We start from the raw sequence: 17003 nt of genomic DNA on the forward strand, positions 1-17003 counted from the left end.
CCATCAGTAGATGAATGGATAAAAAAGCTTTGGGGCATTTACACTATGGAATACTATGCATCTGTTAAAAAAGAGGACTCCCTTATACTTTGGGACAGCATGGATGGACCTGGAAAATACTATGCTAAGTGAAATAAGCCAAATCGAGAAAGACAAATATCATATGATCTCACTTATTTGTGGAATCTAATGAACAAAATGAATTGACCAACAAAATAAGACCCAAAGCAGGGAGGCATGGAATAGACTGACATACCTTGATGTGGGGTGGGGGCACAAGAAGAGATAAACCAAAGAACTTACATGCTTATGGTCATAGCCCATGGACATAGGCAATAGGGTAGTGAAGACCTGTGAGGGGGGAGAGGTTGAGAGGAGGGGGGGAAGAGGAGACGACAATGGGAGATATCTGTAATACTATCAACAATAAAAAATATATTTAAAAAAGAAATACAAAGTTAAACACTGGGATACAAAGACCAAAAGCCAAAATTCTTGCCTTCAAGGAGTCCACAGTCTCATGAGGGAGGCCAGTGTACCAAGTTCCAACTGGAAGGTTGGAGAGATTATCAGTAGACCACAGCTACCCTGAGATTGCATAATAATAATAAAAAATAATGCATCCATAAAAAAAGAGAGATTGACAATAATACAGTCAGAGTAAGGGATTTTAACACCCCACTGACATCAATGGATAGATCATCCAGACAGAAAATCAACAAGGAAAGAGTGACCTTAATTGACACACTAGACCAGCTGTATTTAATTGATATCTTCAGAGCATTTCACCCCAAAACAGCAGAAAATACATTCTTTTCAAGTGTCCCACAGCCAAGTTGAACATCCACCATCTGGGTTCTAGCATTAACATTTTACTGAACTTGCTCTATCTATCTGTCCATCCCTCAAGGTAAAGGTTTTCAGATAATACGATCTATTTATTCAACCATTAATTAATTTACTTATCAAACATACCTACTGTGTGCCAGGGAAAGATACTATGAGAGGAATATGACAAGGTCCAAGTGGAGAGCACAGTTTAGAAAGGGTGGCAACATGCAAAGAAATATGGGCAGTAGTGTTTCAGAGGTGGGAAGAAGCTACCAGGAGTCTACAGAGGATGGGGTAATCAGCAGAGTATCATGGAGAAGGCAAGCTGAAGCGGGGCACTGGAAGTTATGAGACAGTTTGCAGAGAAGACGTTGAGATTCTGGGCATTCCTGGCAGAGGACGAGTATGCAGGCATGGTGGTGTGGAGGGTGTTCAACATGGCTGTCATGGGTTGGCCAATGAGCAGTTGTGGAAATGAAGCCACAAAAAGAGGTGTGGTGGTGGGGGGGACTTAGTTTTGGAGGGCCCTGCATGCAGAAGAAGGAAGTTAGGACACTCTACCTACAAGTTCTAGGAAACAAGTGCAGGAAGTTGGGGAATGATATGCTTAGGATGGCAAGAGTATCAAGGGGCCGAGAGAGGGCAGCCTTGCGTGGGAGAAGAGTTAGAAAGTTGTTCTAAGATACCAGGGTAGAGATGATGAAGTCTTGCGTTAAGGCAGATAGAGTAGGGGTCAAAAGGAGGGTAACAAATTGAAAATAAGGAAAATGAATAGAAAGGAGAATAAAAAGAACCTGATACACAAGTAGACATGGAGGTGGTCAGTATGACTCCCAAGTTTCAAATTCACTCATTAATCATGGTACTTTTAATCATGATAAGGAATTTAGGCATCTATAGGGAAATTAAGCACCTTAGTATCCCAAAGCCATCATAAAATAATGGAATTTGAGGGGCAGGAGTTGGGGGCTGAGTGAGAAGGGTGAAGGCATTAAGAAAAAAGAAATACTCATGGACACAGACAACAGTGTGATGATTGCTAGAGGGAAGTGGAGATGGAGGGAGTTGAGGAGGGTAAAGGGGGGATAAATGGTGATGGAAGGAGACTTGACTTGGGGTGGTGAACACACAATATAATATACAGATTATACATTGCAGAATTATATACCTGAAACCTATATAATTTTATTAACCAATGTCACCCCAATAAATTCAATTAAAAAAGTAAAAAACAATAAATAAAAAATAAATAATGGAGAGAAATTGAAGAAATGGAGGGAGGTTAAGCAACAAAGATAGTAAGAGAAAGAAAACCAGAAAGAAAATCAAAATGAAAAGTAAATAGCAGAAAGGAAATAGGAGGAGGAAGAAGGGAGATAAAATCTGCCATGTTCCACATCTGCTTTAGTTTTCTATTTCTGAAAGCCTTCAGCTGAGAGTTAAAGCACTATAGGCTTGATCTTGACAGACTGCCACTGGCGAGGGTAACACGGCGGTGCTGCCGAGAGTGAATTATAGGCATGCTGGGTATCACTGCCTTTGTGAAATACTACTCAGAGTAATTTTTTAAAGTACATCTGGCAGCTGGGACTGGCCTACTCCTGCTCACCTGAAATTCTATCCCAAATGCCATTTTATTCATCTTGATGCAGTTTCACGTTGCCTTGTAGTTTATATGATGAGTCTTTTCAGCTTCTCAGTAGCACAAGGCACTCTGTCATCTAGTATTTATTGCTGCCAGGTCATGATTTATGGCACGTTGTGAGCTGGTAACCAACCCAGGAAAGGTGTGGCTAGTGTGCATTGGTTTAGCAGCCCAGCTGTCTATTGGTGGCTTTGGTGGGTCCCAGTCTCCCTCAGGGAAATTACTCTGAGAAAACCTGGGAAGCTCCAGAAATCTCACAAAATTTCTACAATAAAACATCTACTGAATTTGGGGTTTTAAATGGCATCTGATATATTAAAATCAGTGAAAGGAATGGTGAAAGTGAAGACTTTGATTTCAAGGAGATGAGATAGACCTGTTTTTTTCTTTGTCATTTTAAAGAGCTCATAATCCCCCTTAGCATTCTGGTACACAATCCTGGCTGTCTGGTTTAGAGGGAACTCTGGATTTGTGTTGGGGTCATATCATCTCGAGGTTAAATGTAGGTGGCAACCAGGGAATGAGACTGGGTAAAAAGAAGCTGAGAAAGCGAAGAGAAAGGAGAGGCTTAGTCTGGTAGGATGAAATAGGAATAAAGTTCTGTAGTTGATATCACCTTGCTTCGAGAATAAAGTTAGTGTACTGTTTTCAGTGCAACGAGTAATATCAAATTCCCAAGCACAACTTATTTCATCCTTTTCCAATCTGAATATGTAAAATATCCAGGGCTCAAGTACAATTTTATTAGGAAAAGTACACTGAATTCACATCCCCACCCATACCACACATGCACAGGCAATGCCTTTGCTATCTCCCTTCTCACCAAACTCTGAATCTCCATGGACAGGTTGATATCCAAAAGGTAGATCCCTAGGTGCTTAAGTCATGACTCTCTACTCACTGTGTTCTTTCTCTGAATATAATAAACAACTTACAGGTACAGAGGACATACATTCTCCAAAGAAAGATGCTGAATGGTCCAACTGGGTCATGGGAGGATATGTGTCTGTGTATCCCAGCTCACTCCAAGGATACAATTTAGGCAGGCTTTGCAGTGTTTTATGAATTAAATACAAGAGCGCTGTATTTTGGGAGTTGTCCTTATACTCTTTGGACAAAGCCAAGCCATCAGAGTCACAATGAATCTGAATCTATCAGCATCCTAAATTCATAAGCCTCCATTCAGTATGAGTGTTTTGAAACTATGTCTTTTAGGTCCAGGTTTTGAAAGATTAATGTAAAGCACCTGGGGGGAAAACCCACTGGAATATCAATGATAAGTAGAGTCATGTGTTGCCTGTGAGACAGTTTGTCTAATTTTTATCATTCAACTCTACCAAAACCCAGATTACTATCGAGACCCACTCCAGGATACCTGGCAAGTTACTTAAGATTCTAGGAATGGTTCTAGTTCATATTGCAGGGCCTAGTGGCTGGCTTTCATTCCTGGATATATTCCCAAGCCTCCCTAAGAAGAATTTAGGGATACTCCTTTTTTTAAAAAAATATATATATATTCTATTGATTTTTACAAAGAGGAAGGGAGAGGGATAGAGAGCTGGAAATATCGATGAGAGAGAAACATCAATTAGCTGCTCCAGCATACCTTCTACTGGGGATGTGCTCGCAACCAAGGTACATGCCCTTGACCGGAATCGAACCTGGGACCTTTCAATCTGCAGGCTGACGCTCTATTCACTGAGCCACACTGGTTAGGGCTAGGGATACTCCTTAAGTTGTCATTCCCACCAGAAGTCTCTGGCCCTGGGTAAAGTGAAACTTTATTTTTGGATTGGGGTGATTATGTTAAAAAAAAAAAAAAAAGGAGAGACTAGTTAGATCAGCAAAATATTTCCTAGAAACCACACAGTAAGGACCTCTCACCCTTCCAGCAGCCTCACGAGAAAAGGCAAGTACTTAGCTGTACATGATGATAGTAGAAGAGAAAATCGGGCTCCTTCCTTCATCTTAACATCCTTGACCCTCTTGGCTCAGAATCCACTACTTAAAAAGCAGTAGACATATGTGTATCCAATGAAGAAAATAGGATAGTAAAGACCAAATCTTCAAAATATATCAGTTACAGAGAGAGTTTATTACAAAAGAGTCTATCTCAACTAAAGGATTCCTTTCAATAGATCTCCTAGTCTATTTAATTATTTTCAGATTATGTATTACTTGGGTATAGAGAGACTTTTACTTTTTAGATATTAGCTAGAAATCAATGCCAACTGAAGATCATTTGGAAATTAAAGCAGAACTTTCCTGTTGTTGTTCTGTGGTCAGTGGGAAAATGTGATTTATTTTGTGCACAACTCTTCCAGAACGGTGTTAGCACCATTGTAAGCTGTGTAGCGGCTCAAGGGTGGGAGTAAAATGACTATTTCATATTTTCAGTGGGCTTAGAGGATGTGACACACTAGTAAATGGTAAGTTTTATAATTAAGGCCTCTCAACTACATCAGCAAAAGTCAATGAGTTATTCCAAGTCCCCAACAAATCAATCCTCTCACTAAGCTCGAAAAGTGACAGATGGGCTGAGCACACCCATATCGTTTAAATACTAATATTGTTAAGATTACATTTAGCTTTCTGTAATAACGGGGCCTTACAACTTCTTGGTGTGTCTAAAATCACCTTTCACTCACATAATTTTACAACAGTTAGGGATAAAGGAATAGCTGAAGAAAAATATTGGTCTATTCTGAATGCCTGTGACCTAGAACCCTCTTTCAAAAACATTTCCCCTTCTCTAAGGTGGCAGCGCAAACCTCCTGACAGTGTACCCAAAGGTTGACTTATCATGAGTGGTATCAGCCAAGAACACAGAAGCACTGACAGGCAGAAACCTTTTTCGTTTAGATGCTATGAGTGCTGCCAAAAAAAGATGATTTCAGAATCAGACAAACCTGAGTTCTGGTCCCAGTTCTTAGACCAACTAGCTGTGTGACCCAGCATGAGTTTCTGAACCTTTTTGAGCTTCAGTTTTTCCATCTGTGCAAAGCTGATGTTCTATGTATTTAAAAGGATGAAGGCAGTACTTGGCACATAGGAGGCATCTGGCAAATTGTTTTTAATGTTATTATTACCAGATTAAACTCTTGTGGAGTGAAAAGGCCAAGAGAATAAAAGACCAGTTAATAGTTGAATTTCAGTGAATAGATTTTCATCAATAGTAGTACATATGTCTCCTTTTTTCCCCATTGACCTCCCCCCAGCCTCCCCTACCCCCTGGCACTGCCCTTACCTCTCCCTTCCCCTCCCCCTCAGTGTCTTGCGTCCATTGGTTATGTTTATATGCATGCATACAAGTCTTTCGGTTGATCTCCAAACCCACCCCCCCCCCCCCCCGCAACCCTCCCCTGCCTTCCCACTGTAGTTTGACAGTCTGTTCGATGCTTCTTTGCCTCTGTATCTATTTTTGTTTTTATATGTTTTTTAAATTGACTTTTAGAGCGAGAGGAAGGGAAAGGGACAGAGAGATAAAAACATCAATGCGAGAGAAACACCCATCGACTGCCTCCTGCACACCCCCTACTGGGGATTAGGCCTGCACCCCATTCATGTGCCCTGACTGGAAATTGAACCAGCAACCTCTTAGTTCATGGGTCAGCACTCAACTGCTGAGCCACACTGGCTGGGCATTTATTATTTATTATTGAATCAGAATCCAAAGTCTAAATCTAAAAGAAAAAAAATCTGTGAAGTTCCTTGTGCAGCAACTCTTCCAAAAATGGAGTAATGAATCTCCCAATAAAGTTGTATATATTCCCAGGAAATATTCTTCTTTGTTTGGTCTGCAAGCTGACGTGTGCCAGGAGAACAGCATTTTCTCAGTAGCAGTTCTAAACGTTGCATCCTCATTGAGCGCCACTCACTGTCATCAGGTAGTAAGAGATAATAGCTAACAGTGGTCACAGTAACAGTAATTCAATATTCTACACGTACCGAGGGCTTTCCATGCACTAGGTGATAGCACAGGTTCTACCTGTTACAGACGGGGGTGGGCACTCTTGTCACCCCTGTTCACAATGAGGAAACGTGGGCACAGAGAGGTTAAGTGGTTTGTTCAGAGCCATAAAGTTAGTAAATGATAAAACTAGGATTAAACCCAGGCAGTCTGGCTTCTAATTTTATTTCCTTGTACTATTAAAACAACCAGTCTTCTTCTATCTGATTATCAACTAAATCATTTTTATATTTTGGCAAGGAAGGCCAGTGCTAAAGTGTATTTGGTACTTGGAGCAGCTCACGGAGCCCTATTGCAGAGAGTGAGTGCAGTAGTCTCCAAGGCGGCTGCCCACGAGGATGGTAACTTGGAACTGAAGATGAGGGGAATTGCGCCAGCGTTCCTCACCGCTGTAATAACTGCATTACCTTGACAATATGCTCCTCCTGGTTACAGCGGTACAACTTTTGTTCCACAAAATATATTCTTAGTCTAAACTTTCTTTGGGTACTTTTGAAAGGTCATGACAGAGAGGAAAAGGAAAAAAAAAAAAACACCCACTAAAATAACAAGTGACCTCCAAATGAAAACCCGTGGGGTCTTTTCATCTCAAATTCAAACTCGATAGACCAAATATTGACTGATTTCTCTATTTTAGTGCAAAGTTTACAGAAAGTTTTTCTGTCTCTGCTACCTGCTTTCAGCCAAAACTTAAATTTATTGAGAATCCTATGGTGGAAAGTTTTAATTCGAATTTCTAATTGGTATTTTCTCTGTAAATCGAATCTTGAGTACGAGTCCAGTGGTAGCAGAGCTTATATTTCCAGAGGGTTGGGGCTTACAGTTTAAAGTGTTAAGTCTTTCACTGAAAGAACCTTGAAAGTGTGATCAATGTAATTGTTCCCTGATTTTCAATAATGACAACTGTAAACTTGCCCATTCCTTTGCATTTAATTTTCTAGGCTTATCACATGGCTCTGTACCATAGACATGATCTCTTAGACCAGTGGTTCTCAACCTTCCTAATGCCGCAACCCTTTAATACAGTTCCTCATGTGGTGGTGACCCCCAACCATAAAATTATTTTTGTTGCTACTTCGTAACTGTAATTTTGCTACTGTTATGAATCGTAATGTAAATATCTGTGTTTTCCGATGGTCTTAGGCAACCCACAGGTTGAGAACCGCTGCTGTAGAGCCTAAGACCATCGGAAAACACAGATATTTACATTACGATTCATAACAGTAGCAAAATTACAGTTACAAAGTAGCAACGAAAATAATTTTATGGTTGGGGGTCACCACCACATGAGGAACTGTTTTAAAGGGTCGCGGCATGAGAAAGGTTGAGAACCACTGTCTTAGAACTTTAGAGAATTTCTGAAGCCAGGAAAAAAACGAGCAAACAACAACAACCAGTCACTGTTCTGTTCCGCTAAACCTGACCCGGTGTTCTGCCTGATTCTAATTACCTTCAACAATTTACCCAGGATGCTTCAGTGTAACCACCTGGAAAAATGAGGGTGGAACTTTGATTCTGGGAGGCATATGGAAATTTAATTACTAGGTTTACAAAGTATTTTAAAATCCCCAGATAAAAGTGACCGGAGGACTGGAGAGGAATATCATTATTCGCAGCAGTGGGGTTGTGTGTGTATGTGTGTGTATGGGGTGGCTCTCAGCCCCATCCTCTGCAACCAGCCTCAAGGGGAGATGGAGAAAGAATCATTTATTCACCTTCTGGCTGCAAGAAGTGCAGGCTGCAGCTGTGGCAATTCTAGCACCGAGGAGAAAATACACATAGGAAAAAAGAAGGCCATGTCTCACTTCCAAATTAAAAAAAGACATTTCTACATGTTTCCATAACCCACAGACTGCTGCCATTTGAGGCCAACCCCTCAAAGTTTCCCTCTTTGTCTAGTGTAGTTGCTGAATCTAGGCCACTGTCAGCAATCCTTTTCATTCACCCGGGCCCAGCCCCACGCCTCACAGATGCAGAGGTTCTCTTGAGACATGTGTACTTTGGTATCAAACAATGCAACTCATGTTTGATTTTGGATAACCTTGCACTGTGAATAAAATAACCCTTGAGAAAGAAGCAATAAAAGCGCTGTAAGAAAAATGACTCATGTTTCGAAGCTGTCTAAAGTGATCACTTATCCAAACAAATGGTAATTCTTTCAAGACATAGTGGGCATGCACCATACTTATAAAAGTCTGGGAGAAAAGCCTTGCAAAAAAAATTTTTTTTTAAATTTGTGTTAAAATATATCAAAAGAATGTTTCTGGTAGGCTGTCCCAGACAGGGCATGCTTAAAAATAAAAACAAAAACCACATGCATGCGAAAGCCAAGGTGGATTGGCGCAAAGGGAGGTCCTTGCCCAGCATCCGGGCTCGTTGGCTTGTTTATGTCTTTGTTTATGTGCCTCTAATTGTTTTCCATTTTCTGCCCCCATTCGTTAGAGTGCAAAGATGTGAGCAAAGTGGCTTACTGCCCGCTGGTGCACAAGTTCCAGTTCTGCAATCGAGCATACTTCAGACAGATATGTTGTAAGACCTGCCAAGGACAATGACCCACGGAAGGCTGGAGAGAGAGCTTGTCATTTCATCCTGGAAATGTGTCCATCACAGAGAGCCACCCGGAGGAAGAGGATTGATGTCCTTGCAAATGCATTACCCTGTGGAAAACGTAACCACTGGTCAGCCCTAGCTGACAGGATTTCAATATTATTTTAACTTCTGTGAAGTAGGATTTATTGATCCAAAGTGCTGGACACAGTTTTAGGAGGGAATGCCAGATTGGAGAGATCCAAACAACACAGGGAGACTTGCTTACTGTGGAACGTTTGTGTTCTTTCGAGTAAATCCAATAGCCTGTTTACCTCCTTGGACCATTAAGATAATTTTTATTATAGACTTAGCAATGACACTGAATCCATTTGTATTTAAAACTGTTTAAAATGTAGCTGGTATGACTTGGTCAACTATGGAAGTAAAGAAGATTCAGAAATCTTAAATCATAGCTTAAAAAATATTTACTATACTTTATCTCACTACAACAGCACCACCATTTAAATTCTAAACTGGGCTTTAACCTATAATTTAAGGAGCAATTATAAATCAAGACTAATGAAAGTTTGTATGATTTTTTTTCTTCCTTCTACTTAATTTCCTTAGGAATAATCCCCCTGTTCTGAACACTGCTGTGAGCCATATATAAAACTACATTAAGCCGAACGACAGTGAAGGACTTAGTTGAAAGCAGTGCCTCAGTTACTGCAGCTGTGCAGCTCTATAAATCCAGTGCTAAAAGACTGTGGCCCGCCTGCCATTGTGCAAGTGAAGTTGAGATTCCCATTAACACTTTAAGAGAAAAACATTTCAACGTCACGCAGAAGCCAGACATTTGGGGTATGGTAGAGACCGAAGTACCAGGTCCTTTGCTGCCATCACACAGGGATGCCCCAGCTCTTAATAGGAGTCACTCCAACTCACTTGTGTTTACAGCCACAGAAAGGCTCCTGCCCCACTGGGTGGCTGCACCTACACTACGCTTACTGAGACGACACCAGGCAAAAAAGATAGACCGGCTCAGTAACAACCAGGCAGACCCTTTTGCTGACAGTTACGATGGGTTCCAGATGTCCCTTCTTTGATATGGCAGAAGGGCATTTATTTATATGGGAGCAAGTGTGTGTGTGTGGGCGCCTTTGAGTGTGTGGGTAGATGAGTGTGCTTGCACGTAAACGTGCGATTTCTCTGAGTTTTAAAGTAGGCAAGGGATAACAACCAAAGAAGAAAAACTCATGAAGACTAGAGATCATAAAGCCTAATTTTAATAGTCATTCAACCAAGTATTTTATATTTTTTATGGTTGTTCTGAACAGCAACTAAATGTGAAACCCAGTTTCTTGAGCAGGTCAAATTCTAGAATCAAATCCACCTAATTTAAATTGACTAGCTCATACATCCCTATCCACAAGTTTCACATCATGCTCATCAAAACATATGACAGTGAAGTTCAAAGAAAAAGAGGGTACTTGTTTATATGAATATTTTGTACTTGAACACTTGTAGCTTGCAGCAGGTTCCGCTGAATGTGCTCTGTGTCCTACACGTGTGTCCACCATGCTACACCGACACCTCACACTCCAGCCAAATGGCTCCTCTGTAAAGATGCTACTTGCAGTTGAAGAGTATATCTGACCTACATCCATCACTATGCTCTGAGACTCCACGTCAGGTGTATGACCTAGACCATGACTTGATGGGGGTGATTAGGTGCTTTCAGAAAGGAAGAGAGACTCCCAGGCTCCAAAAACCAAGCTAGATTTCAGTTGTGCTGTGGACAGTCAGCGTGGGGTGGGGTTTTGCACACTCAGTCGTGCTCATTTGTCTCTCATCACCTGCTTTCTCAACCCCACAGCTCACGTCCCTGCGCTTTCCAGGGAGAGCTATTGACAATACTTGAGAGTTGCTGTCAGGGCCCCTGTCCATGGCTGCCCAGGTGCCTTCTTAGCCATTCAGCAAAGGGAAGGCCAGGGGCCCCAGCACTGCATTCCCATGGTGCTTTGCAAAGAGCAGTTAACTTGGTGCTAATCTGTTGAAATAGACAAAAGATGAGTGGTTTCTGTGGCATTTTAGGCACAGGTTTGCCATCAGGATCTGCTTTTCTCCAATATAAATATCAGCTCATATGTTTATTTAAACAGATTTCTTACATTATTGATTAAGGGCTCTTTTTTTTACCTCACTTGGAAACGAACATTGCGAGGGCCATCCACCCGGGCACCAGGCACCCCTGACTGGTTGTGGAAGAGGAGGGCAGCACAGCACCAGGGGGCTCCCAGGGCCAGCATCAGGTCACCTTCTCAGAAGGAACCAAGCACAGAACGTAACAGGACTAAACATTTCAGATAGGCCCCGAATTGAAATCCGAGTGAGGAAGAATGTCACATTCCACAGCACATCACAATACCGCTGCTGCTCTGTAGTCAACCGTGTGGCTGCATAAGCTCTTTTCCTAAATAGTTACAGCAGGATCATCAGTGGAGGCTGAGCCCCCGTGGTAGGCCCTCCAAAAATAGTGAGCTCTATAGACTACTTAGGGAACCCCAAGGAAGCTGGTACCCCGGGGTTGAGAGCAGTATCTGCCACTGGCAGAAAAGCCTACCCAAAACTGAAAGGGAAATATCCCCAACTGATTAAACCCCTTGAGACACATATGACTCCCAGATCAGTTCATTTCATTAGGAATCTTTTATTTGAGTGAATGTCACATAGGTATCCTTAATAATACAGAATGAAATTACCTTTGTATTATTGTGATTAGTTGTTGCTTATTATTTTGTACTCAGTATTAATGTGGTACACTGTTACTTATTTTTTTTGCTTTTGTAAATTATATTCTAATTTATTGCCATGTTTCCTAACACTTGTCCTTCATTCATTCTCCTGCTTGTAATGAAAATGAAAAGTCATTGTAACACTTGATGGAGTGAAATTCCACACCAAGCACAGATTTTTTTATTAACATAGATAATTTAGTAAAAATAAAAATTCAGCTTGTAAGAATGATTCCGATGGAAGTTGTCTATTTCTTGAACAGCTGGCATTAAACTTGCAGGGCCTATCCCTTGGAATACCACAGCTACATTACCCAAGTTTTCCAGGTAGCATCCAGGATTGAGTTAATTTATTGAATCCTTGTCACCTTCCCCAGAGATTGCACCTATTTTTTTGTTGTTATTATTGATTTTAGATAGGAAGGGAGAAGGAGATAGAAACATCAATGATGAGAGAGAATCATTGATTGGCTGCCTCCTGCAAGCCCCACACTCAGGATTGAGCCCACAACCCAGGCCTGTGCCCTGACCGGGAATTGAACCGTGACCTCCTGGTTCATATGTCGATGCTCAACCACAGCCACACTGGCCAGGCTGCACCTGTTTGTATTTCAGTAATACCTAAATGCAAGGGCTTTGGATACCTTTGGCAGGGCTATATCCTCAGATGCCATCTATCAGCTACTCTAAGACTGGAGAAGAAGTCCAGATTGGCCACAGCCACATACCTTTGGTCACTTGGCTCACAACTCTTTGCCCCCTCCTTCTTTTTGCCTTCCATGTAGATAAAGAATAGATGCTGAACAGAAGAATTCATACTTGAAGGTTTCTACTAATAGTCAATGTGGGGAGCATAGAAGCATGAGAGGTATGCTCTCCCACCTTCAGACAGTCAGTCTTTGCTGAGCTGGGTTCACTGTCTTATGCAAAGGAAATTCAGCAGCCAACATGCTGCTTAGTTATTTAAGTACCTTCATAATGACAGCTCCATCGATTACATAAGAAGATGTGGAAAGCCCGAGCATGGTGGTGCTTTAATCCCTTTGCCCCCACGCCTCATACATACACATTCAATCTTACACATCAGAAGAAATCAGGTGAGATGATTAGGTTGTCTTGGGGAGTATTTCCCCAAAGTCATCCTGGAAGCCAAAAGTGGCTGAAGTTTTATGAAAGTTCAATTAATGAGAAGACCCTGGGACCCACCGTTTTAACTTCCCACGGCATTTGCAAAGAGTAGTTCTGCTAGGTGTGGCAGGGGGAATACCAAGAAACAAGGCCTGCCTTAGCTTAGACGCCTCAGATTTGAGTCTTATCTTTTCACCTACAGTGGTTTTCAGGCTTTCAGTGAAATGTTTTATTCCCCCCCCCCCCCCCCGCTTTGAAATGTCTAGAGGGCACTATCCTGCTTAGGGCACCGACCCCACAACAAAATCCCTCCCTCCCTGGAGGTCCGCCACTCTGGAGAGCACTAAGATCATCCCTAAGACTTCATGCTCCAAAAGGCCAGGTGACATTTTTTTCAAGTAAATTAGAAAGTAAGTTGGGTATTGATCTTGGCAAGAAAAAATGTGTGAATTTATTTGACTAGGATAAGATTCATTATTTTTTAATCCTCACCCGAGGATATTTTTCCCATTGATTTTTTTTAGAGAGTGGAAAGGAGTGAGAAGGGGAGGAGAGAGAGAAAAACATTGATGTGAGAGAGACACATTGTTTGGCTTCCTCCTCCATGTTCTCTGGCCAGGGCTGGGATCAGAACCTGGAACCGAGGTATTTGCTCTTGACCAGGAATCAAACCCAGGACCCTTCTGTCTGCAGGCTGACACTCTAAACACTGAGTCAAACTGTCTAGGGTGAACTTCATTACTTTTAAAAGAAGGTGAAAAGTGTAATTCAAGAAGGAAAAAAAAAGGTCACAGCCCACAAGGACTGGAAGATTCTAAGTAAGTGGTCACAGGAAAGAGAAAAGATCAGCCACAGAATTAAAAAAGTGATGGAGAAGCTGTGTTTGGAATTCTGTCTCATTAGTATGTATGATTTGAATGTGTGGAATAAACTAACACAGGTTTTTTTTTTTTAAAAAAAAACAGCTGTTTCACAATGGTTTTATGCCTCAGACTTGAAAACCTCAAGCTAGGACTTAGAAGGAAAATGGTCTTTTCTCCCATCTCTTTCTGAGGGGGTTATTTCTAGCATTCCCTGCCCCTCTCCTCAGATAGATAGTACCTGAGGCCAGAAATGGAACAGTTTTGAGGACTGGCTTCACTCTCAGAGGGAACCAAGATTAGGCCTGTATTGTCTTTTGGTGGATGGCTCTCCTTAGCCCACTGGAAACCTTGAACTGCATAGGTGATGACAGCTAATGTCCATGGCAGCATCCTGTGTTCACTGGAATGACACTGTGGTTCCACAAAGGCCTGGGAGCACCAGGCAGGAACAAGCTCCCCAGGTAATAGAGCATCATGACCAGTCAGATTCCACTGCCCAAGACCTTAAGGCTTGTGACATTCAATCAAGAAGCCTCTTCTTGGCCCTGGCTGGGTAGCTCAGTCAGAGTGTCACCCCTGATACACCAAGGTTGCGTGTTCGATCCCAGGTCAGGACACATACAAGAATCAACCAATGAATCATAAACAAGTGGAACAGCAAATCAATGTGCCTTTCTCTGCCCTGCCTCCACCTCCCCTCCTCTCTCGTCCTTATTCTCTCTAAAATTAAAGGGAGAGAGAGACAGAGAGAGGAGAAAGAAAGAAGAGGTCTCTTCTTGGATCTTGACTTGGATGCCTTGCCTTACAGAGAAGTTGCACATGAGAAGGGGCAAGTTAACCACCAGCTCCAGACCTCCCAGAAGTCAAAATGCCTTCCTCTGGTCAATGGCTCAGCAGGGGTGGCTTCTACTAGCTCCAGGCCAATAAAAGTCTTGGAGGGGCCTGATCTGTGTCCCCCAGCAAGGGCAATTGTAAGCAGGAATTGTGAGACGAGGCCCCTAAAATCCCAAGCAAATGTAGCAGCAGGAATTTCCAGTCCAGGGCCAGGTGTGGCCTCTGTATCTACAAGTGGTATCAGCTATGGTCATTCATTCATACAACCAATATTTACTGAGTGCTAGTTGTGCAAAGCCCTGTGCTAGGTACTTAACAGATGCTCTCTCATTGAATGGGTGGCCACCGGAAACTGTGTGGACGATGCTATTAATCCCCATTTGCAAGTACCCAAACTGAGGCTCAGAGAGGCTAAGCTGCCTCGGGCCACAGAACCAGGAGGGGGACACCACCTCTTTGGCACTCAGAAGGGAGCTGCCTGGTCTGCATTTGGGACAGGGAAGTTAAGAAGGATGCTCCTCCACCGAGAGGCACTGACTCCCCAGGCCAGAGGAAATGGGGTCCTTCTTCCTGGGAAGCAGTGGGCCCAAGGCCTTGGGAGGGACCTCAGGGGTCAGAAAAGGGAGAACTTTGGTCTCCTGCCTCGGTAGGTGGTGGTGTTCACTATGAAAGTTTCTATGTCCAGTGACAAAATGACTAGTGGAGGCCCACAGTGGTTCCCAAGCATGTAGTTAGAGTTCAGGGGAAGAGAAGGAGCAGGAAGACCAGAGACATTGGAGGAGGATCGTGTCTGCAGTGGCAGTTAGCAGCCAAACACAGCACGAAGGCTCTCGCCTCCTGAAACGTCCAGCTTTGAATCACAGAGCCTGTTCCTGCTTGACAGGCCCCCCTCCTCCCCATCGCCCCCCCCCACACACACACACAAAACACAATTTCCAGACATGCCAGGTGGCCTCACTGACCTATTTCAACACAACTAGAGCCGGATGATTCCCGTGTTGGCTTTGGGGTAAATTTTGAGAAAGAAAGGTGGGTTTTTCTCTGTTTCAGTCAGAGCAGGACCATTGGGGCTTGAAAGCTTGGGCCATTAGGTGGCTGCCAGCAGGCACATTCTTTGACCTTCTGTGGTGGGTCCACAGAGTGGAACCAGGTGTTCTTTCAGCTCATGCCAGAATGTATTGGCCGCCCAACTGGCCACCTGCCTCCACCCCACCGACGGGGCTTTGGCTGGCCCTCTCCCAAACAGCTGTGCTGGGAGCCACAGGTGGCCGCCCACGCTTGTGCCCAGGCCAGCAGCTGCACTGGCCTGGCTCAGCCTGGCAAGATGGACCTCATGTCCCTCTGCCCCTTTGCCCTAACTCCTCTCCAAGCCAGGTCACACAAGGGGCTGAACAGAAGGAAAACCAAAGCTTAAATACACTAAAAAAATTGCTTTTGTGGTTCAAAGGCAATCTAAATGCATACAGCTCTCGTCTCCTTCAATATAATTAATCTTGATATTTTATTTCAATCATTCAAATTAATCTGATGAAAATTAATAGATAATTAGTTCCTGTTTGTTGGGCCTATCATTGTTAGAATAAAAGTATACTAATGCTATGTATCTATATAAATATAAAGGCAAAGGTTGATGACATTCCAACATCAAAAAAAATAGCAATATCTTGGAATTCTAGGAATCTAGACAATAAAGAGAATTATTTGATGTTCTGTGATATTCTGTAACAATACCCACAGAAGTAGCTGAAATATAATATGAATTTGAATTAAAGTGATTAGCAAAAACTGTTATCATGGCTACGGTAAACTAATTGCAATAAAAAAATCATCTGATTCATAGTCTTAAACTTTAGGAAAAAAGAAAAATTGAGAAATTAAGTGTTTTATTTTGAGATTAAAAAGAGAAAGTATTTGTTGAGTCAGGAAGATGTCATTATGTACTTACTCAGGGTCCAAGTCCCCGACAATGTGGGAATAAAAGACCCACTATTTTATTTTGTCCCATATTTAATCTTAGTTGCAAAAACTATAGGCACCAACTATCTCTTATGTCTGGCTTTCTAAATCAATATGTTAGAACTTAACTCTTCAAATGTAAGTACTGGAGTTCTCTCTGTACTCATTCTCAGGGTAAAGACGTCATTCAAAACATGTTTTAAGTTGTTTGTTTATTTCCCAGTATAGGGTGGGCTTGATTTTTGTGAAAGTCTAAAACCAAATCTGGTGAGTAAATTGGGTATAATCATTTTGGCTACAAATGTCTTATATATCTTACAATTGACCCCAAGTGATACTACAAAAGAAACTCCAAATGTGCTTTGAGTAAGTGACAACTTCGATGGATTTCACTCATTCGTGTACAATGTTTTGTCTAAAAGTGATTGGCATTTATAACCCAACTTAAAATT

General features: G+C 42.2%; 1 protein-coding gene across 1 annotated transcript in view; it reads left to right on the forward strand.

The window, feature by feature from the left end:
* ADAMTS6 (ADAM metallopeptidase with thrombospondin type 1 motif 6) overlaps positions 1–12002 on the forward strand; it is a 236695-nt gene extending 224693 nt beyond the window's left edge. The window contains exon 25 of the mRNA XM_080678095.1: positions 8889–12002. Within this exon, the coding sequence (XP_080534221.1) occupies positions 8889–8998 (110 nt within the window). The 3' untranslated portion in view covers positions 8999–12002. The remainder of the gene's footprint in view (positions 1–8888) is intronic.
* Positions 12003–17003: the final 5001 nt, after the last annotated feature.

Source organism: Plecotus auritus (genome assembly GCF_963455305.1).
Source record: "Plecotus auritus genome assembly, chromosome: 7".
Classification (NCBI taxonomy): Eukaryota; Metazoa; Chordata; class Mammalia; order Chiroptera; family Vespertilionidae; genus Plecotus; species Plecotus auritus.